This window comes from Cyprinus carpio, chromosome B16 (assembly GCF_018340385.1).
Source record: "Cyprinus carpio isolate SPL01 chromosome B16, ASM1834038v1, whole genome shotgun sequence".
In the NCBI taxonomy this organism is placed as follows: Eukaryota; Metazoa; Chordata; class Actinopteri; order Cypriniformes; family Cyprinidae; genus Cyprinus; species Cyprinus carpio.
The window spans coordinates 30,006,508-30,034,007 of NC_056612.1; the positions used below are offsets into that span (position 1 = coordinate 30,006,508).

At 33.3% G+C, this 27,500-nt stretch overlaps 2 protein-coding genes and 1 pseudogene across 2 annotated transcripts in view; all 3 read left to right on the plus strand.

The window, feature by feature from the left end:
- LOC109101216 overlaps positions 1-176 on the plus strand; it is a 9,911-nt pseudogene extending 9,735 nt beyond the window's left edge.
- Positions 177-1,757: 1,581 nt separating this feature from the next.
- On the plus strand, positions 1,758-11,824 carry LOC109100924 (persulfide dioxygenase ETHE1, mitochondrial-like). The gene is made up of 7 exons (XM_042741835.1): positions 1,758-2,184; positions 2,753-2,897; positions 6,901-7,049; positions 8,215-8,344; positions 8,864-8,953; positions 9,860-9,976; positions 11,396-11,824. The coding sequence occupies exons 1-7, from the start codon at positions 2,029-2,031 to the stop codon at positions 11,440-11,442; spliced, it is 834 nt and encodes a 277-aa protein (XP_042597769.1). The 5' UTR covers positions 1,758-2,028; the 3' UTR covers positions 11,443-11,824.
- A 2,563-nt stretch (positions 11,825-14,387) lies between these two features.
- Positions 14,388-27,500, plus strand: part of LOC109101213 (pleckstrin homology-like domain family B member 3) — a 24,057-nt gene continuing 10,944 nt past the window's right edge. Inside the window, exons 1-8 of the mRNA XM_042740314.1 lie at positions 14,388-14,581; positions 16,218-16,253; positions 20,573-20,715; positions 20,790-20,891; positions 21,811-21,948; positions 23,560-23,688; positions 24,304-24,471; positions 26,424-26,534. Of these exons, the coding sequence (XP_042596248.1) occupies positions 20,575-20,715; positions 20,790-20,891; positions 21,811-21,948; positions 23,560-23,688; positions 24,304-24,471; positions 26,424-26,534 (789 nt within the window). The 5' untranslated portion in view covers positions 14,388-14,581; positions 16,218-16,253; positions 20,573-20,574. The remainder of the gene's footprint in view (positions 14,582-16,217; positions 16,254-20,572; positions 20,716-20,789; positions 20,892-21,810; positions 21,949-23,559; positions 23,689-24,303; positions 24,472-26,423; positions 26,535-27,500) is intronic.

Here is a 27,500-nt window from a genome sequence, read left to right on the forward strand (position 1 = left end):
TAATTGATTTCAGGATTAAAAGGAAGAGTCCTTCTCGACGGTCACCACACAGAACTATTCCTTTTGAAAACAGTGTCAATAATTATTATTACACAGATTGTACAAGGCTTTAATCTCATAACTGATAACTGAAAGCTTTGTGAGAGTGTGCAATAAAAAGATGCAATAAAATGTGATCTGACTGTGACTGGAGTCACGTACGCTCAGAGAAGGGCGTGTGGTGATGAATGGAATGTGGTTTATTCAGCTGATTCACTCTGACTGTTTCTGATCATCATCATCATGACGCTTGAATTCGAATCTGATCATGTATCCGGAAACTCTGTCTGGACAGAGTCCTGCAATCATCACTGATCCGGGACCTGAAGTGGCCCACATCTCATCCAATACATAATATGGAGAAGACAGCTCATGAATATTAATGAGCATGTGCTGTAGTTGCTATGTAACCTGCTGGGAGTGTTGTGTTGTGTCTGTAATTGACCCTCAGAGACTCATTGATATTTCTGAGCTTGCGTGACTCTAGGCACTCTGAACTTTCATGATTGGTGATTGTTGTTGAACATCAGCGTCTTTATAAAGCTGCAGGTTTAGAGGCCTTTACCAGCATCTTCACAGGTGAGTTCAGAGCTCTCGAGTCATCCGGCTGTCAATATCCGTCTCTGATTTACTGAATGCTCATGAATGGAAGCCCAATTTTATTGCAACTTTTTGTCTCACAATTTGGGCTTTCTTTCCTCAGATTTCTGAGATAACTCAAAATTCTGACTTTCTTTCTCACAATTCAGAGTTTAAATCAGAGTTCTGGCAATCCTGAATTTATATCTTGTAATTCTGATTTAGATCACAATTCTAATTTATGCTTTGCAATTCAGAATTCGTATCTCGCAATTCTGAGTTCATGTCACGATTCTGATTTATATCTTCCAAACATCACACCAAAAAACACAATACCATCCAAAAAACTATACACATCAAAAAAAAAAAAAAATAATTTTCAATTTTTAAAAACATCCAGTTATGCAGAATATAAGTTGGTGAATATTTAATTGATGAGTTGTCAATACACTATATAACAATAGAATAGGTAGGGTATGATTTTACTACGAAATTTAGCATATGGGCATTACAAGATAACTGCAAATCTGTGTTTCGCTGCCTGGAGTCCATTTGTTTCTGTGAATTGCAGCAATTCATTTCAATTCTCTCTTCTGTAGCTTTCCGCAGTCTGTAAAAATATTCCTCAGATTTCTTCTCAAAACTACTTGTACTTTTGACTTACAGCAGTGTCCAGTGTTTCCCATACATTGGTTTATTCGTGGCGGCTCATAACAAATAATTTTTTTTTCATATTAACATAGTAGATTGTGCCCTATGTTTACAGACCTTTCTTAAGAGTGTAGCATACTAACTACTAATACACTGCTTAAAGCATAATTGTTGAGAATGTGTAGTATTACTAGTTTACTAGCTATTAAAAAAGAAAAAAACTAAATTGTAATCATTCAAAAGTGTTCAATAATTCAATGTGTTTAAAAACACAGTTATTCATATTTGAATATTATGCTTATTATTTTACAAATCTAAATTAACTTACATCAGATATTTTTTTTGCCGAGATTTGATGACATCACAATGTAATTTGGCAGCTTTTAGCAACAAATCGACCCTCCTTCAGCGACTTCCCCAGAAAATTGGTCGGCAACACTGAGAATAACCGCACGCAAGATTGTACTGCGCATGCGCAGACACGTCAAAGTTCCGTGACAAGATCGAATTTCGTAAACATTGCGTCGGGGCGTTACAATCTTCCATACAACTGTCTCTACTGAATATTTACTAAACATTAAGAGATTTTATGCATGTGTAGGTCACGTGTGAGGCGTTATAACGCGTTGTCTGCAGTGTCCGCGGAAGGAGGCGTGACTCGCGCGTTTACTGTTACATTGTGACACCCGAGTTCATTCAGATACAGATCAGACCAGACCGACACTCGCCAGACCAGTCTGAGGTGGAGACGGAAGTAAAATGAGTGCAGCTCTCTTACACAGACTGAAGCCCGCAGTGAGTGTTGCGAGCCGCGTGTGGAGCTGCAAACCCCCGCGGATCGAGCCGAGCAGCGCAGCCGCCTCAGTGAGACTCTACAGCGGACTGATGGAGCCCCGAGCGCCGCTGTTCAGACAGGCCGAGCCGCGCAGTCGCTTATTCTACTGACACGAGCGAAAACAAGCCGGTGTTTGTGTGTTTAATAGCGTTCAGGAAGCGCTAAACACTGGAAATAATAACAATAACAGATCCAAAGCAAAGTTATATAAGACTTCTTCTGATACACAATGATCTGAGTGATTTACACCGGCATTATAAAACAATACAGACACATAAAAGTTAAAGTTCAACTTTTCTCACAGCATTTGACAGGACTTTGAGCTGTGATGGATGTTATTTATGTGCTGTATTTATCGACTAAAAACGTAATGCAAAAAGGATTTTTGTGACTCCTGTATGCTAAAACGAGCACAGCATAGAAACATCCCCTATTGACATTCTGTTACAAATATATCAACGCAGCACTGCAACATTTAGATTGTTACTACAGCTACTGTTACTGCTGTAGCAGTGTTTTATGGAATGTTGCCAGAAGCAGTAGTTGGGTGTACAGTACAGCAGCAGCAGGTGACAGATGGAGAGATAGGAGTGGACTGCTGACTCACGCTGACTGATCGAGTCTCTGCTGCTGTTGTTGTTCCTGTAGCTCTTTGAGTCTGAGAGCAGCACGTACACATACCTGCTGGCGGATGCTGACAGCCGAGAGGCCGTTCTGATCGATCCGGTGCTGGAGACGGTGGACAGAGATCTGCAGCTCATCAATGACCTGGGCCTGACGCTCAAAGTGGCCTGTAAGCATCGCTTTTATGTTTATTAGTTTAAAGTTTAGGAGTTGAGGGCTGGCCAGAATTTATATCACAATATAATTCTTAATTTTGGTCGATAAAATATAATGCTGATATTAATATGAACAATATATTTTTAAAAAAATCTGCCAAGAGCACCAGTAAAGGATGTCTTTGTTGTCTGGAAAAATGTTTTCCCCCATGCCATATCCACCTTAAACCGCTAACCTGGGCTTGCGTTGTAAAAAAGATTGAGAACCACTGTTTTAGAGGGACGTCTCGCACAAGAGAGCATGTTTAGAAAGCTATGTAAAATTAATGTAAGTTCAACTTATAAAAAACATGTCTGGCGGTTTTCTCATCGCACTGCATCTCATGCTTTTAAATAGAAAAAGTACTCTTTGTGATTGTTTTTCGTTCCTTTGTATTAAACTATACATACATGCATGATGCTGCTTTGTTTCTAATTGTTCAAGCAACTTAATAATTAGATATGGTTTATAAACCTTATTTTAAACATTATGCACTTTTTTCAAAGATAGTCTTGTTATTTTATTGCTTTGAAGAAATGTGCATTACTAATATCTTGCTCAATGCGCCCTCTTGTGGCCTCAGGAGAGAAGAAAAAAGATTTTTTCCACCCTAACTGAAATTATGCCTTTTAAATTCAAATATAATTCGAATAATTATAATATTTAAGCACAAAATTAAAATTTAGTTTTGCAACCATTTTGACAGCCCTAATGTAAACAAGCACAGATGAGAAGCCAGACGCTCTGGATTAAAAAGCGCACATTCACTCTCTAACATTATTATTAATATTTCACAATATTACATTTTTTCCTGTATTTTTGATCAAATAAATGCAGCCTTGGCGAGAGATGAAACTCATGTAAAATCATTAAAAATTGTTCTGATCCCAAAATTTTGACTGGTAGTATATATGTGATATATATTGATATTGAATTAATGCCCAGCCCTAAGGAGATGCATGTGAATTCAGATCTGTGTGAGATGAACACTTAAAGTTTGCTGCTGATGATGAGGATGATGAGAAGGCTGTGCGATATTGAAGAAAAATGCAATATCCGATACCTTGTTAAAAAATGCGATATACGATATGCAATACGATATTGCTTAAAGTTTGTAAAATCAATTTGAGTTATATTTTAAAATATTTAAAATAAAAATGATAACCAATTTGTTTCACATTCTTTCTCACAAAAACTTCTGACCAGCAGCCATCAGAAAGTGACCAGCAGTGTTTTAGCAGTACATAAAAAGTAATGTCACAAATCAGAAAATGTCATTTTAACAACAGTGTGAACATGCAAAAAAAATAAATAAATGAATGATGCTAATTTTCTATCATTGTAGTTTTGCTTTCCATACACTTTAAGTGCTTCTTCATATACCACGGCAAAAACTATAGTCTGAGTAAGTTCAAGCATGATTAAAGGCAAGTGAACAGTCAATAAAAAGAAAGAAAAAGAAATACACAATTTACAAGCATAGATAAAATAAACAGTAGTATTCAGGTACAGAAATGTAATAATTAAGTGTATAATAACACTGCATTATGGTCACTGTATGAATTAAATTTAGATTAATCTTTGTTATAGCTGCTTTGTTGTTTGATTAACATTAGTGACATATTCAGCAGCACGTATTTATAGGCTGCTGTCCCTTTAAGACAGACTGCTCGGATCCAGTATAATGATACACACCCAATTTCTTTCTCAGCTGTTTACATTCATTTAAAACATAACTGACTACGTTTACGAGAATGATCATCGAGACGGGTAATATTGACATAAATCTGTGTGTATGTGTCTGTTCAAATATGAGGAGATGCGAAAGACGGATCAACTCTGTGTTCGCACGCTGTCTCTCTGTGTGTGTGTGTGTGTTTGTGTGTGTGTGTGTGTGTGTGTGTGTGTGTGTGTGTGTGTGTGTGCGGCAGAACTGAAGAGACGCTGTGCGAGATGCGGCTTGTGCGCGCGCTTCAGGTGTGAGTCAGACAGCAAGACCAGAAGCCAAAGAGTTGTTTTCTTGAACTCTTTTTAATGTCAAGCAATTCTCTGCTATATGCGTCAAACTAAAACATTGACCTTTTGCAACGTTTTGATTTAAGTAGCCTATTATTAAAATGATTCAGATATCGCACACCCTTGCAATTTCGATATATCATGCAGCCCTAATGATGATGATGATGAGGATGATGATGATGAGGGTGATGATGATGATGAGGATGATGGATGAGGATGGATGATGGATGAGGATGATGGATGAGGATGGATGATGATGAGGATGGATGAAGATGAGGGTGATGATGAGGATGAGGATGATGATGGATGAAGATGAGGGTGATGATGATGATGATGAGGGTGATGATGAGGATGGATGATGATGATGAGGATGGATGAAGATGAGGGTGATGATGAGGATGATGAATGGAGATGATGATGAGGATGATGATGAGGATGATGAGGATGATGATGATGAGGGTGATGATGATGGATGATGATGAGGATAGATGATGATGAGGGTGATGATGAGGATGGATGATGATGAGGATGATGATGTGGAGGGTGATATGTAGGATGAGGATGATGGATGAGGATGGATGATGATGAGGATGGATGAAGATGAGGGTGATGATGAGGATGATGATGAGGATGATGATGGATGAGGATGATGGATGAGGATGGATGATGGATGAGGATGATGGATGAGGATAGATGATGATGAGGGTGATGATGAGGATGGATGATGATGAGGATGATGATGAGGATGATGAGGGTGATGATGATGGATGATGATGAGGATGATGAGGATGGATGATGATGATGGATGAGGATGATGAAGATGAGGATGATGATGAGGGTGATGATGATGAGGATGATGATGATGAGGATGGATAATGATGATGGTGATGATGATGGATGATGATGAGGATGATGAGGATGGATGATGATGAGGGTGATGATGATGATGATGATGGATGAGGATGATGGATGAGGATGGATGATGATGAGGATGATGATGAGGATGGATGATGATGAGGATGGATGAAGATGAGGGTGATGATGATGAGGGTGATGATGATAGAGGATGATGATGGATGAGGATGGATGAAGATGAGGGTGATGATGATGAGGGTGATGATGATGAGGGTGATGATGATGATGATGAGGATGGATAATGATGATGATGATGGATGAGTATGTAGATGAGGATGATGATGGTGATGATGGAGGATGATGAGGATGATGATGGATGATGAGGATGATGATAATAGAATAAAGATGATGAGGATGGTGATGATGATGGTGATGATGATGATGTTGAGGATGATGATGGTGTGATGGTGATGATGATGATGATGGTGATGATGATGGATGAGAGGATGATGATGATGGAGGATGACGATGAGGATGGTGATGGAGGATGGAGGAGATGATTGATGATGATGGAGGATGATGATGGATGAGGATGATGATGATGAGGATGCTGATGGTGATGATGAAGGATGATGGGGATGATGATGATGGATGAGGATGATGATGAGAATGAGGATGATGAGGATGACGATGGTGATGAGGATGATGATGGATGATGAGGATGATGATGATGGATGAGGATGATGATGATGGAGGATGATGAGGATGAGGATGATGATGGGGATGATGATGGATGATGAGGATGATGATGAGGATGATGATGGATGAGGATGATGGCGGTGATGATGAGGGATGACGAGAATGATGATGAGGATGGATGAGGATGAGGATGATGATGATGATGAGGATCATGATGATGATGAGGATGGATGAAGATGATGATGATGATGATGATGATGGTGAGGATGATCGATGATGAGGAGATGAAGATGAGGATGAGGATGAGGATGATGATGATGATGATGATGATGATGATGATGAGGATGATGACGATGAGGATGATGATGATGAGGATGAGGATGATGAGGATGGCTTGTTCTCTGCAGTGAACACTCACTGTCATGCCGATCACATCACCGGCACCGGACTCCTGAAGAAGAAGGTGTTTGGCCTGAAGAGTGCCATCTCCAAACACAGCGGAGCCGCCGCCGACATCCAGCTGTCAGAGGGAGACCGCATCAGCTTCGGCAAACACGTATGAGCATGTACTTACACAAAATCATGTCCTTTACAGCCAGTTTAGCTGCATTAAATATAGATAAAAATAAGAATATGGTAGAAATATGTAAATATAAAAATAGAACTGAATTTATTTTTTAATAATTGCAAGTAATGATGCCAATTCATTAAACCTTAAAAACACACTTATTCAAAAACAAAATAAATTTATTTGTTTTAGATATAAATAACTATAATAATATAATTTAATATTGCATGTGGTCGGGTCAATGCAATAAACTTCTAAAACAAATGTGTTAAATTACTCAAAAGGGACAGTAAAGACATATAATAATACAAATATATATAAAAATACAAACATAAAAAAAAATAAAAAAAATATATATATATATATATATATATATATATATATATATATATATAATATATATATATATATATATATATAATTTAATATTGCATGTGATCAGGGCAATGCAATAACCTTAAAATCAACACAGATTTAAAAACAAGATTATGATACGGTCATTTACAGTCAGTTTATTTAAATTAAATATAATAATATATAATATAAATCAATATAAATAATAATTATAATAATATGTATAATAATAAGTGACCAGGGCAATGCAATATATTTTAAAATATATTACGTTCCGTATATTTACATTGAATGTAAAAAAAAAAAAAAAAAAAAAAAATATATATATATATATATATAGTATATATATATATATATATATATATATATATATATATATATATATATATATATATATATATATATATAATTTAATATTGGAAGTGATCAGGCCACATTGATTCAGGATCATGACTGGGTCATTTACAGTAAGTTTATTAATATTAAATATCAATTTCAAAAATATAATAAATACAAAATATATCATGTAAATAAATTATATAAAAATATATATTTTAATATTGCAATTAATCAAGGCAATGCAATGCATTTTAAAATCCACACTACAAAAAAACAAGATCATCTCGATTCTCTCTGACTCTGATCATCCTGATCATCTGACAACAACACCGTAAACCATCACAAAGATCATTAATGTAGTCTGTGTTGCTGACAGTGCTGATGTGTTACAGTGTTGTTGTCAGATGATCAGAGTCAGAGAGAGCTGAGCAGGTTCTGTAAAGAATGACTCTTATTTCAGTGTCTGACGGTGCGAGAGACGCCGGGACACACAGACGGATGCGTGACGTACGTCTCTGAAGACGAGCGCATGGCCTTCACCGGAGACGCTCTGCTCATCCGCGGCTGCGGACGCACCGACTTCCAGCAAGGTCCAACCACACAAACCCTTCACATCCACCCTCGAGGATGATATAGACTCAAACGTGTGCAGTTTTAGGTTTTATAATAATATTCAGTGCATCAAAAAAAAAATTCAGTGCATGCAAAATAAAGCAAAAATTCAATACAAATTATATTTTCACTCTATTTTTCACTAAAAGAAAATGAATTCAGTCTTGCACATTTATATGCACCAATATAACCACACACACTCATAAATGGCAATATTTACCTGCCCTTATTGTGAAACTAGTCAAATGATGAGCTGTTTAGAAAATGTAATACCAAAATAAAAAGCAGAATATAATCACCGAAGCTGCAAATATATATATATAAAATAAAAAGCAGAATATAATCACCGAAGCTGCAAATATATATATATATATATATATATAGAGTATCCATTACATCCTCCAGCATTTTGCCTGTGTGTATTTTGTTGTTTTTGTAGTACTTCAGATGTCCACATGATGGCGCCACAGTAACGCTCTGCACCTGTCTTCATTCAGGTAGTCCTCAAAGACTGTATGAGTCTGTCCATAAGAAGATCTTCACTCTGCCGGGACACTGCTTCATATACCCTGCTCACGACTACAAGGGTACGTGATGACACTCGTTTACCGCGGTAAACTGTGAGACGCTGTGTGTTAAAGGTGTTTTACCACAGGACACGAAAGCTGCATAAATCACTGCTTTTTCAGTATTTTTTATTTTTTTTTTCAGTCTGAAAAAGACAACCGTGTTATCCATTTGAACTATTTAATGAGGTTAATACTATCTAGGGCCCTATGAAATCTGTTTGAGTTTTATTTATTTTTCCCAATTCCGATATTTTTTTTTTTTTTTTGAATTCCATTTTTTTCCATTTTAATTTTTCTGGATTCATTTTTTTTTTTTTTTTATTTACATTTTTCTGGACTCATTTCAATGCTTTAATTAAATTGTATTAATCAAAAAGCATGTCTAATTGATTAAAATCATGAAAATTATACAATAAAACACACATATAAAAAAATTATACCCCTGAAAAATTTTATATTTTCTCACCACCATCTTTATTATAACAAAAAAATGTTTAAGCATGTCTGATTATTTGAATGCATAAAAAACAATTTAATTTCTTAAAATGTTTACAATAGCTCTATGACATTTTTTTTTTTTTTTCAGAAATTCTCAGGCATAAAACATTAATTTATCTTTTAATGAAATGAAAAACTTTTACTTTTACTTTTTGGCAAACAAAAGGGATTTAGTATTAAAATGAAAATCTGGAAGAAGTATTGTGTTATTATTCCTTGTTTTATTTTAGCAGCAGTAGTAGGTACAGTCTACTGAACAACAGTGGATTAATATATTTCTGTCACAATTTCTTCAAGTTAAACCGAACTTATATTTAGACTACCTGTTTGTTTGTGTGTGTGTATGATATATATCAGCCTCAGGGGTCTGTGTCCTTCTCTCAGCTGTTTTGTGTGTGTGATTTATTCTCCTGTTTGTCGCTGAAGGGCAGACCGTCTCCACCGTCGATGAGGAGAAGAAGTTCAATCCACGGCTGACGAAGACTCTCCAAGAGTTTGTGAACATCATGAACAACCTCAACCTCCCCAAACCTAAGAAAATAGGTACAGTATCTGTTTATTAACGCTGCATACACTGCAGAGATTTAGCAGTATACATTACATATTGTGTTTTGGAATAACTGGGACTGGTCTCTTCTGCTCTTCTGCATTTATTTAATCGAAATTACAGTAAAAATTATGAAATATTATTCTTATTTAAAACAGCTGTTTTCTGTGTGAATCTCTGTTAAAGTGTAATTTATTTCTGTGATGTGCAGCTGTATTTTCAGCATCATTACTCCAGTCTTCAGTGTCACATGATCTTCAGAAATCATTCTAATATGATGATTTGCTGCTCAAGAAACATTTCTGATTATTATCAATGTTGAAAACATTAATATTTTTGTGGAAACTGTGATGCATTTTATTTTTCAGGATTCACAGATGAATAGAAAAGTTCAAAAGAACATAATTTATCTTTTGTAACATTATAATCAATTTAATGCATCTTTGATTTGTTAAAAAAATGTTTTAAATCAGCCTATAAGAATGATTTCTGAAGATCATGTGACACTGAAGACTGGAGTAATGATGCTGAAAATACAGCTGCACATCACAGAAATAAATTACACTTTAACAGAGATTCACCGTTCATAAAGTCCCCGACTGTCACTATCTTCCAATATTCTGAAGTCGTCGGATGCGTTGTGTTTCACATTCTTTCACACTCAGATCAACTTGTTGTTCTTGGCGTGGACACGTGAGAGCGAGTCAAACCCGTTCTAGTTTTGTGTGGCACAGGTCCACAGCGAGTGAATGATGTGTGTCTCAGCCTGTAGGGATGTGTGCTCATCACAGGATGAGTGATTACATGTCGTTTGCTCAGGTTTGTCAGGGTGTGTCGTGTTGCTCATCCTGAGCTTCGTTTGATGGCTAACGAACACTAAAATCATGCACCGGGTTCCCACGCTGCTTAAAAATACATGTGTTCATGAAAGAGTTTATTATTTTGTCACACTCTTCACTCCAGAGCTTTAAAACTGATCTCAAACCTCACTTATGTTTTGTTAAGTGACCGTCTGCCTCATTTATTTCAGTTCCATGCTTGCTTGTATTACAGATCTGGTGCATACACTCTTAAAAATAAAGGTGCTTAACAGATTCTGAAGAACCATTCAGTCAAAGAAGCATCTCTTTCTTAACTTTTTATAATCTGAGGAACCTTCAAAGAAGCTTTTGTGAAACAGAAAGGTTCTTCAGATGTTAAAGATTCTGTATGAAACCATTCAGACAAAAAAGGTTCTTCTGTGGCATCACTGTGAAGCACTTTTATTTTTAAGAGTGTATGATGATCTCCGTCTGCTTTATTTGGTTGATCATGTGACTGTATATTTGTACTTGGGTTTTGAAAGGCACTATATAAATAAAACATTATTATTATTATTATCTGACGTTGTCACTGTTTTTGCTTTGAATCCACAGATATATCAGTGCCTGCAAACCTGGTGTGTGGACTTCATGACATCTGAACGCGAACGAACAAAGCTGGCGTTAATGTTTTAATCAGATGAGTTTAATTTTATGGTGCGTATCGATGTAAAAACTACATGCGGTGATGATATTTGATATTTCATTCAGGGTAAATAGATAAACCAGAACAAAAAAAAAAAAAAAAACATTCTTTAAGAATATTTTGGGATTTCATTAAATACTTGACTAAATCTGTGTGTTCATATCATGTCTATAATATAATATCACGCTTGGACTAATGATGGTTTGTGCTCTTTCTGCATAATTTACGTCAGTCAAAGCTTTAAAAATCAAGTGCTCTTGTAACATGAAATGCAGTTAATAATATATTTGGTAAGAAACGTCTCTGTTTAATCTGTTTTTAATAAATGTTTGTCAGTTTTTCGCCTCTTTTGGTCTTTTTTTTTGATGCTCCTAAGTGTTGCATTTCTACAAATGTCTTCACCGTCAGGACGGACGGGAAAAACCAGCTTGATTTGCAAGTGAAATGTCCTGGAAGTCCATGCTTTTATCTTAGAAACAGTGGTTTGCATGAGTGTATCAGTGCTGATGAGTCTCTTCACTGTTTTCATTCACGTGCAAATGTGGATCTCTGAGGGGTTTCTGCTGTTAAAGATCCAAGGACAGAGTTTCTGCAGTGTAGATCCAATAAATGTGCTTTTTACCTAAAGCTAAAAATCAAGGACACAAGTGTGATTTCATCAGCACTGATGCACTGCAAATATGATTCATATTCTTGTCTCGTTTTCCAATACAAGATTCTTAAAGATTCTTTACTTCCGTGTTTGTGCTTGTTCTTTAAGAATCTTTCATGTAAATGTTTCATATCGTAATCATAGAATTAATTGATCTGCTTTAAAGTGCTACTGATCTTGTAATGTGACAGTAATAGTAAAACTCGTATATTTCATAAGAAAACCCTTAAGATATACATATATAGAATCCAAACCAGTGCAGTTTAAAGCGCTTTTGGGGTTTTTGAAGCTCATTTAAATATCCTAAATGTTTGAAATAAATAAATACAGATAAATCATACCAATAATAATCAATAAAAATAAAGAGTCTTGGTGTTTTTGTCTTGTTTTCCAGTACAAATATCTTAAAATTTACTGCATTAGATGCAAAATGACTTACGATTAAGTTTTGGTTTCTCACTGATTTTCCCAAAATCAATGAGTTTATGAATAAAACAAATATCTATCAGTGTATTAAGAAAAATGAACTGAATTCAAAGGAAAAACAAGATTATTTGTTATTCTTGTTTTAAGCATAAACTCATTATGATCTAAGTTTTTCAAAAAAAAACAAAAACAAAAAACAACTGTTTGACTGAAGTGTTGATCCTAAATGTAGCAAATGTTGCTAAATCAATCAATCAATAAATAAAAATAATGATAATAAACAGTTAATAATAATAATAAAATATATCTTATATAGTCTTTTTGGGTGACACTTTGTTTTAAGGTGTCCTTGTTACACATTACATGACAAACTATTATAATAACAATAAATTATGCAATAAATTATATCAGCTCATCTAAAGTCTTTTTGTATCTTGTCTAAATAAATTGTAGATATTTGTACTGGAAAATGACTAAAATGTGTTTGAGTGGGCGGGGCTCTGCACTGGCTCGACCAATGGTGTGTGTTTGGGGGCGGGGCTGAGTTCACACTTGATCGACTGCAGCGGTTCTGCTTTAGTTCCACTGTGAACTCTCGCAGTCGTTTCATTGGGCGCCCGGCCAGTGCTCCAGGCTCTAGTGCCCTTCATGAGCAGCAGCCGACAGATGTGCTGCAGCAGGAAAACAACACACCGAGAGCTTTCATTGTGTGAATAGTGTGACGTCTGAATGTGTCTGACAGCGTCTAGTGTGCAACTTTAGTGCACTTTAGTCCTCCATCTGTTCAGTGTTTTGTCTTGGCTCTGTTTTAAATCTCTCTTTCTGTCTGTGTGGCACCCTAACATGTTGATGCACACTCACTGCTGCAGATTTATGAGTGCACTAGATGAGAAAGTCCCTCAGAAGTGAACCGAGCAGCAGCTAGGGCTCATTCCTCTTAAAAACACTGAAGATATATGAGGTCAAACTCAATTAACCTGATTATTTACACACTAATATAATAAAATAATGAATTTGGGTCATTGCCTGAACTTAATTATCACATTTTTACACCTGTTTTGAATTATTGCAATTATCAGACTGATTTGTCTCATTTTAAGAAAGATAATTAGTGATAATTGTTTTTTTATTCCCTTTTCTTTGATGTCATTCCCCACCCAAAAATTGCCACTTTTTTTTTTAAATATGATCTCTAAAAATTGTTAGTTTAATATTTTGTACTATATATATAATGAATATATATATATATATATATATATATATATATATATATATATATATATATATTAATATTGTTGTGTGTGTAATTATAGTTAACATAAAACATTGACTGAAATAAAAAAAACAAACAATCAAAAAATATTTATTTAATTAATTTAGAAAAAATTTATTTTTTATTAAATTAAAATAGCCAATCAAAACATTTTTATTTCAGCAATTTTCAAAGAAAATATTTTTTTTAATTTAGTGTAATTTGATGTGCTAAAACAATTTAAAAAAAAATCATTAAATTAATATTGAAAAATACAAAAATTTAAATAAAAAAACTATATAGACAAAATACAAAAACGATAAAATATCTGGTTTAAAAAATATATTATTAAAAACTACAAGTCTGTTATATTTAGATAACCTGTGTAACGTTGTGTACTATTATGTCATTGTTGACGGTCACATTCAGCGGACATCATGGGATGTGTTTTAAATCCTAGTGAGGCGTCCTATGTAGACAGCGTGCTAGAGCGTCACGTGACCCTGACGCTGGCTCCACGCGCTGTCTATGTAGGCGGCGCAATAGAGTTTCAGACGCGGCCAATGTGACACAAACACACTTTCTCTCACTCTCTCTCTCTCTCACACACACACACACACACACTACTGAGAGAAAGTTGGAAATCCCGCTGGTATCGCTTCACGTGAAAAGCCCGTTTAAATCCGCGCTGGAGTTTATTTCTCGTCAGTTCGTCGTCATCAGACTCAGGACCGTTGGCGGATTCGAGGCGGAAGTTCTACACAGGTATGATCGGCACGTTTATCTCAGTTTATCGATAAACCAGACGCGCTGATAAGAGTGAGAGCGACGCGATTAACTGCACGCTTCTCTGCGAATCATCTAACAGTTAGTAATCTTTAATTATAGCTCAGAATCAGAGATTTTAATTCTTGACAGAAGTGATTGATTGACAGGGATGATTGACAGCTCTGAAAACCCGCCAGCTGAAGGTAAACTAACTAACCTGAACCTTAACTAAACCTGGTAAGTTAGGTTTAAACTCTAGACACGGTTTAGTCCGGATCAAGTAAGTTATGCAGTGCGGGTTTATAATAGCGAAACTGCGCTCATAGGCTTAAAATAACATGGTACCATGGTATTGTGTGAAATACTGAGGTAAATAAAAATACTGTGATACTTTAATGTAGTCATTATTAAAAACATTGTAAATATGAAACTAAACCACCACAGTGTACTGGTTAATGAGACTAGTAATACTGAAAGTTTAATTAAAATGTGTTTACAGTGTTGCCAACAGCTTTAGTCATGTTTTAGTGAATTTACAAACATAAGTGTTCACTATATTTGTATGAATCATATTTGATGTCATTATTGTGTATAAACCAGCATTATATTAACTGTCAATCACTTTAGAGAAAAAAAAACAAGTTTGTGTGTGTGTGTGTATATATATATATAATATATATATATATATATATATATATATATATATATATATTTATGTAATTTTTTTTTGTAAATGAAATAAAAATTAATTAAAATGATTAAGTGTAAAAATAACAGTAAAATTAAAAAATAAAAGTAGATGTCAACATCTTTCAAATTTGGATGTGATAAATAAAAAATAATACAATTATTAATTATATTAGGGTTAGGTTTAGTGTTATGTCAGCCATCAGTTACTTGTTAATGAACAAAAAAGTTTAAACAATGTAAATCAATAATTAAAAAAAAGTACAATCTAACAAACTCATGTTCTTTGATTAAAATAAAAATAAATAATAAAATATTAAAATAAATTAGGGTTAACATTATATCAGCTGTCAGTCACTTTAGAGAAAAACAGTGTTGAAAATAAATAAATAAATAAAATAAATAAAATTAAACGCTTGTAATTTGATTAAAATCAATGTAAATTACATAAATAAAAAATATTAAAATAAGTTTTAAATTACTAAAATAATTAAATAATATACAAATGATTAAAATAAATTAATCAACGCAAAAAAAATAAATAATGGATGTAATTTGATTAAAATAAATGTACAGTAAATTACATAAAAAATATTAAAATAAGTAAAAAAATGACTAAAATAATTTATATACAACTGATTAAAATAAATTATACATAATACAGTTCTATAGTGAATAGAATAATGTGATAATATTAATAAAAAAAATTTGTCATGAATAAATATTTTTCTAATAATATTTTACACACGTTTACAATAATAATATTGTTTATGTATTAGTATTGTAGATCTGTGGCCTCAGAAAGACTGAGCACTCCTAGAATTACAGTAACATGGACTCACTGCTTGTTCATGTGTTTGAGGTGATCTGACCGGCTGAAGAATGTGGAGCTGTACTGTAATTATAATAACGAGGCGTGCTAAACGAGTGTGTTTCTTGTGTTTAGTGTGAGGAATGCCGTCCTGAGACCAGCGGCGCACAGGTGAGGTGTTGTTTAAATCTGTGTGTTACGTGCCATTTCTTGTAATTATTTCTGAAAATTAATAGCAATTTCTGAGTGAATTAAATAGTTGAATAGTAAATACTACAGTGTAACTGCTGAAAAAAAACATTATCACACTTTTTGGACCATGGTAGTACCGTAGTATTTTGTTAATTTACCACGGGAGTATTGTGGCTTCCTTGGGATACATTTGGACAGATGCTAAGGTAATACCATCATTTACCATAGTAATACCATGGTTGTCTATAAAGTTTAATACCGAGTGAAAAGATGTATATTTTCCCTTTCGAGGTAGTCATTTAGTACCAAGATGTTACCACGGTTTTCACGTTTTAGTGATTTTAAAGATGAAATAATATGTAACATAAGTGTGTCATTTTGTAAAAAAAAATAGTAAAAAATTAAATATTATTATAATAAAAAAAATTATTATAATTATAAAATAAATTATTATGATAAATAACTATATATCTAATTAAATTAATAAATAAATAAATTATAAATAATAAATATTTATTTGTAAATTATATCAAAATAAAAGATTTCAATAAATAGTATGTAACTGTAAAGTATAGTGAATAACTCATAATAATGTAACATAATAGAAAATCAATATTTTGTCTAATATTTATAGTATTAATATTTCACATTGAGCCTGTATACATTTACTTTAGTTTTAGTTTTACTTTATTTTAATTTTATTGTAAGTACCATCATATATATCATAATTTTTCACCAGGTACAATTGTAAAACCATGTTTTTTGTTCTTTTACCACAGTATTCTGTTCAAGTACCTCGGAATACATTGGTCAGATACCATGGTAATATTATAGTAGTTTAAGTAGATCCATGTAGATGATCATTTGTAATAATACCATGGTATTTGATCATTTACCGTGGCAGTACCGTGGTATTCTGTGAAGTAATTTGGGATACACTGATCAGATACCATGGTATTTCTCTTTGAAAGTCTTTAAAGCTCCTTGGAATGCCGTGTGAGCGTCTGTGAGCGAGTGCTGGTTAGTAATGATCAGGAGCGGATGTTTATCTGCACAGACACTCCTCTGCAATTACAGCCCATCCTTTCTGTTTCTCTCGCTCCGGACTTTCCAGTGTTTAAAAGTGAGCAGAGCTTTCACATCTGCATTTTCACTTTATCACTGCTGGACTTCAGCCCTTCATGATGCTCTGAGTTCAGATAAACAGCAGATTAGTTTGGGTTTGCTGCTGTGTCTTAGTTAACCTAACTAGTGTTTGCACACGGGACGAGTCGGGCCACAGGACCGGTTGTGGCCACTTGTTTTGGTGCACTTCCTGCTTCCCCTAACACCCAGTGAGCTGTCTATATAGGGTGCATTATTTGATACACTGGCTTCTAAGAAACTATCTTTTATATCCAAAGAACAGATAAAACTTTAAATTATTTTATATATTATTTTATATATATTTTTTAATTTTTATTTTAGGACACAGTTATTTTATGTTTATATTTTATTTTACTTTATGCTGTCTTCGAAGACACTTTCTTTTATATCCAAAGAAGAGATAAAACTTTAAATTATTTTATATATATATATATATATATATATATATATATATATAAACATTATTTTATTACATATATGTTTATATTTAAATGGAGTACATTTAAATATTAAAATATTAAATATTTTAATAAATATTTAAAATATTTATTTATTTATTTAAGAGCTTATTTTAGCTAAAGCGAAGAAAAAAATATTTTATTATTTAATATTTACATTTTATATTATGCTGCCTTCTAAGACACTTTCTTTTATAGCCAAAGAACAGATAAAACTTTACATTATTTTATATTTATTTATTTATTTATTACATATATGCTTATATTTAAATAAAATACATTTAAATATTAAACGAAATCAAATATTTATTTATTTATTTAAGACCTTCTTTTAGCCAAAGAGCAGAAAAGATTTTATTTTATCATTTAATATTTAAATTTTATATTATGCTGCCTTCTAAGACATTTTCTTTTATAGCGAAAGAACAGATAAAACTTTACATTATTTTATATATTGCAATATTTTATTACATATGTGTTTCTATTTAAATGAAATACATTTAAATATTAAATAAAATTAAATATTTATGTTAAAGACCTTCTTTTAGCCAAAGAGCAGAAAATACTTTATTTTATTATTTAATATTTATATTTTAAATTATGCTGCCTTTTAAGATGCTGTCTTTTAGATTTTATATTATATTCTTTTATATTATGCTGCCTTCTAAAATGACTTTTTCAGCCAATTAGCTGATGCAATTTTTTATTATTTAATTATTTATTTATTATTCTTTTACTTTTATATTTTACATTATACTGCCTTCTGTCAGTCAAAGAACAGATACAATTTTATATTATATTATTTTACATTAATACTTTATGATTTGCTGCATTCTTTTACCCAAAGAGTGGATAAGATTTAATATTATTTTATATTTATATTGTATATTAAGCTTTCTTCTAAGATGCCCTCTTATAGACAAATAGCAGATGTTATATCATTTTATATATATATTATTATTTTATATTTTGTATAAGCATCGCACGTTTCCATTCCAGTGAAGTCGGATTGCAACAAGTCTGTTTTGTTTGTCATCTCAACAGTGTTTAGCTGTAAGTTAAAACCTGCCGGGTCTAGTTTTGATCAACGGCACATGTAGTAAATACACACACAATAAGCCCTGCTTTTGTTATGAAGGCCGTCTGTTTAAACAAGCTATTGTGTGTGTGTGTGTGTGTGTGTTCAGAGAGGCTGTGGTTATTCTGGGAACAGACTCAGTCTCTCTCAGTGTGGAAATATGAAACCGGTCTGTGACATTTTAGAAGCCACTTCCTCCTCTATGTGTCCGATGTGTTTGGAGCTCCTCGTATCTGTGTTTTATATTTATCTGTGTGCCTGCGAGTCCTAATAAGGCTGGGGCCGGTCTGACCGACAGAGCAGGGAGAGGCTGGGAACGGTTCGGAGTCAATGACGGTTCCCACACTCGACGTCAGGAGCGAATACAAAAGCTTCAGAGTCATTGACACTCGTTGTGTACCAACACCTGCTGGTGCTATTGATCTGCTGTCTGTCATTCCTGCTTTCATCTCCACAGCCTTTACTGTGGTTTGCTTTGGAGGAAAGAGAAAGAAAATGCTTTTCTATCACTTTCTATCCGACTTTTATTTTGCAAGAAGATATTGACCAGTACTGCTTATTTATTGCTGATTTTTAAGTGTTCTATAGCCAATAAAAATCTAAATATATATGAATAAATTATAATAATTTAATTGAAAAATTTTTTATATATATATATATATATATATATATATATATATATATATATATTATATAGCTATATATATATATATATATAGTAGACGTTAAGCTAAATATATAATATAAATAAATATATAAATAAATAAATTATTTAATAAAATTTCGCTATTACACTATAATTAAATAAATAAATTCTTATTTATGTTTTTTATTTCTGCTTATATTTTCAATTTTAATGTTACATTTTGATATATTTATAGTTAATAAATACTTTTAAATTATTTACATTTTCTGCACAATTTGACACAATGATAATTATTATTATACTTCAGCAGTAAATTAATTATTAATTGTAAAAATGTAGATTTAGATTAAAATTATATATATAATTTTAATCTAAATCTAAATTTTTACAATTAATAATTAATTTACTAATTAATAATTTAGTATTATATTTTAATAATAATTAAAATTATTAATAGTTTTGCCTTTTAAAATGTATTTACATTTTTAGTTTACATGTAACTAAGTTAATGTTTCATTTTTGCTTTCAAATTTAAGCATATTTATTATTCGAAATAAACTGTTTTAAAATTTATTTAAATGTTTAACTTACATTTTTATTTTTTAATAACTACATTTAAATTGCTATTTTTATTTCTAAAGCAGAGAGTGATAGCTATTGTTATACTTGAGCAATTAAATAATATGTCATGAATATTTTAATAGTAATAATTTAGATTAAATTGCCAGTGTTGAGCATTTCTGTAACACATTCTACCTGAGAATGAATGGCTGTTGTGTAACATGTTTTGCTCTTTAATCTAAGAAAGCAACATGTAGAACAGATTATACACTGTTTACCACTCAGGATTTCACTTTTACCGTGTTCAGTGTATGTTAGCTTGAGCATCTGTCATTTGACCCTTGTTTGCCGGATTGAATTACTGTAATGTGCCTCCTCACTTAACCAGTCTCCACTCCTGTGTGATCAGACATGCCCAGACACAATATGGAAACGCAGAAGAGTCAATGGGATCCGGTCCGGAGATCGCCGTGGATCATGAGAGTGGAGCAGAGCCCCGCCTCCTCGGGGGCGGAGTCAGACACCGAGGGCAGCAGCACAGAGAGCGAACGGGTAAATACACGCTTTCCTCTCATAACCAGTCCATCGGATCAGCCGCACTCATCTCTCGCTCATCTCTTAACCAGCATCGAGTCAAACAGGGAGGCGGAGTCTCGCTGACGTCACCGTCGATGCTGCAGCAGCGAATCACAGAGCTCGACCAGCAGAGGGAGGAGCTAAAGATTGAGGTGAGTTTTCCTTAACGAAAACTATGATGAAAAATTATATGACTAAGATGAGACATTGCCGACATCATTAAACCCTAACTGTGACTCTGTTAGCCTGCAATATCGTTGACGAAAATAGACAAAAAATAGCAAAAAAATTTCTATATCCACAATTTCTTTAGATTTTCTTTAATAAAAAAAGAAGAGAAAAACTCTAGACCTCTGTGATTTTTTTTTTTTATGCTTGGGTTGCCAGATGTCTCATAGTTTCTCTCTTAAAACGACACGTATTTGCCCAGTGTTTAATTTATCTTCACTATCTGGCAACCATTCACACTCACTAACTTACATTGCAGAAAAAGCACAGATGATTCAACATCCACAAAGACGAGACTAAAATGCAGTTTATAAGCAAAAAATTATCTACACTACCAGTCAAAAGTTAAATGCAGATTTGATGAGCAGAAGAGACTTCTTTAAAAAACATTACAAATCTTACTGTTCAGAAACCTTTGACTGGTACTGTATATCCAAAAGTTCTTTAGATTTTCTTCAATAAAAAAGAGGAGAAAAATCCTAGACCTCTGTAAGTGTTAATGCTTGGGTTGCCAGATGTGTTTAAATCCTCCAAACAGAGTTTCACTCTTTAAAAAGGACACATATTTGCCGTATGTTTAATTTATCTTCACAATCTGGCACCCATTAGCACTCACGTTGCAGAAAAAACACTGATGATCTGAAAACATTTTCGTTAAATTAAAAGGTAATTGAGTCATGTTTGTTTTCTGGTGTGTGACTGTATAAAAAATAACATGCATTTTGTATGATCCCTCTCAGTTTGTGAAATAATTAACATTTTGCAGATTCTGCAAGGAGTATGTAAACTTTATTGCTTTATGCAACTGTATGATGGAATGTAAAGAAGTGTTTTGTTGTGCAGCTGCACCTGGAGGTGGCTCTGCTGCGAGGGGAGCTGCAGGTGGAGCAGGAGCGTCTGCGCAGACACACAGAGCAGCTGCAGGTGCTGCAGGAGAAGGACAGGCAGCGGAAGAGCCAGCGCTTGGCCAGCAGACACAAGGTCTGCATCTGATCTGTTCACCCTTATGATGCATGATTACTGTAGGGATGCACGATATTATCGGCCGATAATGACTTTAAATGTAAATATCGGCATCGGCCTGATATGAAAAATTATGCCTATATGTCTTGCCTATAAGAGGAATACATTAACTCACATGTGGTCAGGGTGTGCTAGGGATTAGATCACGTCAGCAGTGTGGCTCATTCTTGAAGCAAAGTTTTGCTTGAATGGATTCACTGTTTTGGATCGCTCCATTTAAACTGAGAATGCAGTACAGAATGAGTTCAGTATGTGTTAGAGTAAACAGTAATAACACAAGCAGCGGCAGCCTCCCCCGGGTCCTAATGCTCACTCGGTTATGAGTTTTAATTCCGTAGGGGGCGCTGTTGGCCTGCTTCTAATAAAATGAAAGTAAAATTCACAGATAACATTTAGACTGTGTTTCTGATTAAATAAAGCAGTAATTGATGTCATAAAATTATGAGTGTGTTTTGATTTAAAGGGTCAGAAGCTATAGCTTACATGAATTAAAAAACAAAAAACAAATATGACACTTGTAAATTAAATAATTTTATATATACTGATTTATTCATTAATATGTAATATGTTATATTTTTAAGTAAATTATGAGTTTTAAAAGATTTTCAGAATTTTTACAGCTTTTTTGCTTTAGACAATCTACAAATGTTAAACCTTCAAATGAAATGTTAAGGTTACTACTGCATCTTTCTGAAAAAAAAATGCAGCGATTGAATAAAATTTATTTATAGTTAAAATAACTTCATTATTGTTTATTAAATTCTAACAAATAAGCTCTTGTTAAAAACTTGCCAGAATTAAAATTAATTTGATTATAATTTCCACACACGACTTGGTGTCATTTCCAAATAAAAGGAAATATATCGGTATCGGCAAAAATTAGTTGCAAAATATCGGCATATTCCGAAGTCGTGGCCTAATGGTTAGAGAGTTTGACTCTTAACACTAAGGTTGTGGGTTCGAGTCTCGGGCCATCAATACCACGACTGAGGTGCCCTTGAGCAAGGCACCGAACCCCCAACTGCTCCCCGGGCGCCGCAGCATAAATGATACCCACTGCCCCTGGATTGTTTAAACGTGTGTGTGTGTGTGCACTTTGGATGGGTTAAATGCAGAGCACGAATTCTGAGTATGGGTCATCATACTTGGCTGTAGGTCAAGACACTTTAAAACGAGTTGCAAAATATCGGCATATTGGCCAAAACGAGTTGCGAAAAATTGGCATATCTGCCAAAATGAGTTGCAAAATATTGGCCAAAATCAGTTGCAAAATATCGGCCAAAATGAGTTGCAAAAAAAAATCAGCATATCGGCCAAAACAAGTCGCAAAATATCGGCATATCAGCCAAAATGAGTTGCAAAATATCGCCATATTTGCCAAAATGATTTACAAAATATTGGCCAAAACGAGTTGCAAAAAAATCAGCATATCAGCCAAAATGAGTTGCAAAATATCGGCATATTTGCCAAAATGAGTTACAAAATATCGGCATATCGGATATCGGGAAAAATCCAATATCATGCATCCCTAATGATTAGTGTTTGAGCTGAAGACATGCTGTCCTTCAGGAGCGAGTTCAGCTGGAGGAGCAGCGTCTGAAGGTGGAGGAGGTGAAGAGGAGGTGTGAGGAGATGGAGAAACAGATTCCCTCACAGCCAGAAGACCAGCGAGAGCAGCTGCTGCTTCGACTGCAACAGGTGAACACCAACACTGCTGTTCAGAGGTTAATGAGGCAGTCATTAGGTGTTTCATTTCGTCTGAAACATTGAGTGGCCTGTCATATCGACAGATGAGAGGAATGTTGTTTTGAAGTTATTAGTCTCATATATATATATTTATACACTCCCAGTCAAATTTTTTTTTAATGTTTCTTAAAGCAGTCTCTTCTGCTCACCAAGCTTGCATTTATTTGATCCAAGGCACAGCAAAAGCAATCATATTGTGAAATATTTTTCTATTTAAAATAACTACTTTCTATTTGAATATATTTTAAAATGTTATTTATTCCTGTGTTTTCAAAGCTGCATCATTACTCCAGTCCCACGATCCTTCCGAAATCACTCTAATATTCTGATTCGCTGCTCAAACAAAACATTAATTATTAATAATATATTTTTTTAATTCTGCCTTTCAAATGTATTTACATTTAGCATTTTTTTTAATTTTATTTTGCTAAAATAAAAGCATGAAAATCTCTATTGACAGATCACTGCTGCTTGCACTACCGTGAACGGTGAAAAAACTGTACTCACTCCCTTATAGTTTTCGGTGAGTCAGTCTGTAATAATGTGAAGCGTCTGTTTGGTTTCCAGGAGAAGGATGCGCTGGAGGTCACAGTGCGAGCGTTTGAGGACATGGAGTTCCACATTCTGGAGCTGGAGAGCGGAGTGGAAGACGAGCGAGAAGGAGAGGACGGAGAAACAGAAACGATCATCGAAAGAGAGATAACCAGAGTACAGCACACACGCAACACATCTCAGGTGAGAGGAAACACTCAGCAAACAGTCCAGTTTAACTTCTACCTTTTACACTCCTCCCTAGTAGGATTTGTTAAATGCACTTGACTTTATTTGCTTAAAAATCTATGTTTATTAGTAAATGAGCACATCATTCTATAAACACACATCTGTCCAAATCACGGTTGTGAAATTATAATTCTGACCTCAAGTGTCAGTTTGTTGCAGAATCTTGAAAATTCTCTTTAGTGAGTCTTCATTACACATCGTTATTTTCCAAATGGCTCACTCTCATTGGCTGCTGTGTCGCTCTCACTGGCCTCTCATTGGCTGTTACGTCATCAGTATGTTATGCAGCACTGAGCGTGAGCAGAAGTGTTACTCATGCTGACACACCAAACACAGTCACATGATGCAGTAAACAAGCTAATTACATTAAAAACAGAGAGAGAGAGAGAGAGAGACATTGTAAAGTACATAAAGAGACATTTAAGAGGGTTTATGTTGGAACTTTGTTCCAAGTAACTTTCCTGTCCAATGAGCCACAAAGACAGTAAAGGCTTGCGTCATGCTTGAGCTTTAGTTTGGTTAAATTGCACGACATAAATGCAATGTTTAGGTATTTTTATTATTTTTATTACTATAATTTTAATTCATGCCTCAGTTTTAGTTTGTACCGTTTACATTTTTTAAAATAATGTGAAATTGATTTTTTTAATTTTATTTATTTAGTTTATTTTTTGTTTATATTTTTATTTTATATTTAATTTGATATATTTTGTATTTGCATTTTGAATGTATTAAATGCATTAAATGGATTTAGTTTTCACGGTCATTAATGTATGCAAGTTCAGGAATATTAATGTTAATTTTTCTAATAAGGAAACAAATTAGTTGTTTATTTTAAGAGACCTATCTAATTTTCTCTTGTATATGTAACATTGCTCTTTAATAAAGAAAAATGACTTCTTATCTGATTGCCTGATTAATCGATAGAAAAATCTGTAGAATACTCTATCACTAAAATAATCGATAGCTGCAGCCCTACAGACAGTATTCTTTACTTTGTGGATAAAGATAAGGATGTTAATGTGTAGATCACAGACAGGGACACATTTATATATATATATAAACACACATACATTATTTTATTTCTTCTCTTAGATATTTATACCCAACTTTTTTTTTTAAAGAAGTCTCTTCTGCTCACCAAGGTTGCATTTATTTGATCAAAAATACAGTAAAAATTGTGAAATATTATTTACTATTCAAAACATCTGTTTTCTATGTGAATATCTGTTGAACTGTAATTTATTTCTGTGATGTGCAGCTGAATTTTCAGCATCATTACTCCAGTCTTCAGTGTCACATGATCTTCAGAAATCATTCTAATATGATGATTTGCTGGCTCAAGAAACATTTCTGATTATTATCAATGTTGAACACAGTTGTGCTGCACAATATTTGTGTGGAAACTGTGATGCATTTTATTTTTCAGGATTCACAGATGAACATTTATTTGAAGTAAAAATCTTTTCTAATAATATGAGGTCTTTACTATCACTTTTGATCAATTTAACACATTCTTTCTTAATTAAACAGTATTCATTTCTTTAAAAATAAGGATTTTTTTTGTTTAATTTAATTTTTATATTAATACATAAAATCTTATTTGTCATTTGATTTTTTTATTTATTAATTAAGAGTGTTCTCAGATGTCGGTGAAGAAAAAATAAGCAGCAGGTTGTCCGTGTCACATTCTCGTCAGCCGTGTGTAGTGTGTAGTGTGTAGTGTAGAGTGAGTGTAATGTAGTTTAGTCACATTGTGTGCGGATCTCATTGGCTCAGCTGCTCTGGATGACAGATCTCTGACCCTGAGTCTCTCTGAGCACATTATACCAAACCAGACCGAAGATCACCGCTGAATGTGTGGCTTCTGTTCACGCTCAAAACCTTTGACCGATCTTGTCTCGCAGGAACGAGTCCAGCAACTGGAGAAGCAGCTGAAGGACATGGAACAAGAAAAGGATAAATCGTTGAGTTCGCTCAGACAGGAGAGGAAGGAGCTGCTGCACAAGTCTCAGCGGGTAAGACGTCTTCACGCTGCTTCTGTTAGAGGTTTACATCGTCTGAAACAGTCCATGATCTTCTGTGGATGTGGAGTGTGTGTCTGTGGGGTTTATATGTGCGTCTGAACACCTCAACCAGTGGTGTTATTGTTAAACAGAACTAAAAATACAAACAAAATGGCTAAAACTTGAGCTCAAATTAAAATGGAAAAAAAGTCTAAAAATGAAAACTAATGCAAAATATTAATAAGTACTAAGACAAACAAATTTACTAAAACTTTAACTCAAATTAATAAAATAATGCAAAATATAAATAAATAACAAAAACTGAAAATACTAAAATGTATAACAAAATAATGCAAAACATAAATAAATAATAAAAACTGAAAATACTAAAAATATAAAAAAAAATGCAAAATATAAATAAATAATAAAAACTGAAAATACTAAAATGTATAAATAAAATGCAAAATATAAATAAATAATAAATACTGAAAATACTAAAATGTATAACAGCATAATGCAAAATATAAACAAATAATAAATACTGAAAATACTAAAATGTATAAATAAAATGCAAAATATAAATTAATAATAAATACTGAAAATACTCAAATATATAACCGAATAATGCAAAATATAAATAAATAATAAATACTGAAAATACTAAAATGTATAAAAAAATGCAAAATATAAATAAATAATAAAAACTGAAAACACTAAAATGTATAAAAAAAAATGCAAAATATAAATAAATAATAAAAACTGAAATACTAAAAATGTATAAAATAAAATGCAAAATATAAAATAAATAACAAAAACTGAAAATACTAAAATGTATAACAAAATAATGCAAAATATAAATAAATAATAAAAACTGAAAATACTAAAATGTATAAATAAAATGCAAAATATAAATAAATAATAAAAACTGAAAATACTAAAATATATAACCGAATAATGCAAAATATAAATAAATAATAA

What these genes read in the sequence shown, in the direction of transcription:
- LOC109100924 (XM_042741835.1), top strand. Translation starts at nt 2,029, where the DNA reads ATGAGTGCAGCTCTCTTACACAGACTGAAGCCCGCAGTGAGTGTTGCG. An exon ending in ACGCACCGACTTCCAGCAAG is followed by an intron (nt 8,345 to 8,863) that starts GTCCAACCACAC and finishes GTCTTCATTCAG; the next exon opens with GTAGTCCTCAAAGACTGTAT. An exon ending in CCCTGCTCACGACTACAAGG is followed by an intron (nt 8,954 to 9,859) that starts GTACGTGATGAC and finishes TTGTCGCTGAAG; the next exon opens with GGCAGACCGTCTCCACCGTC.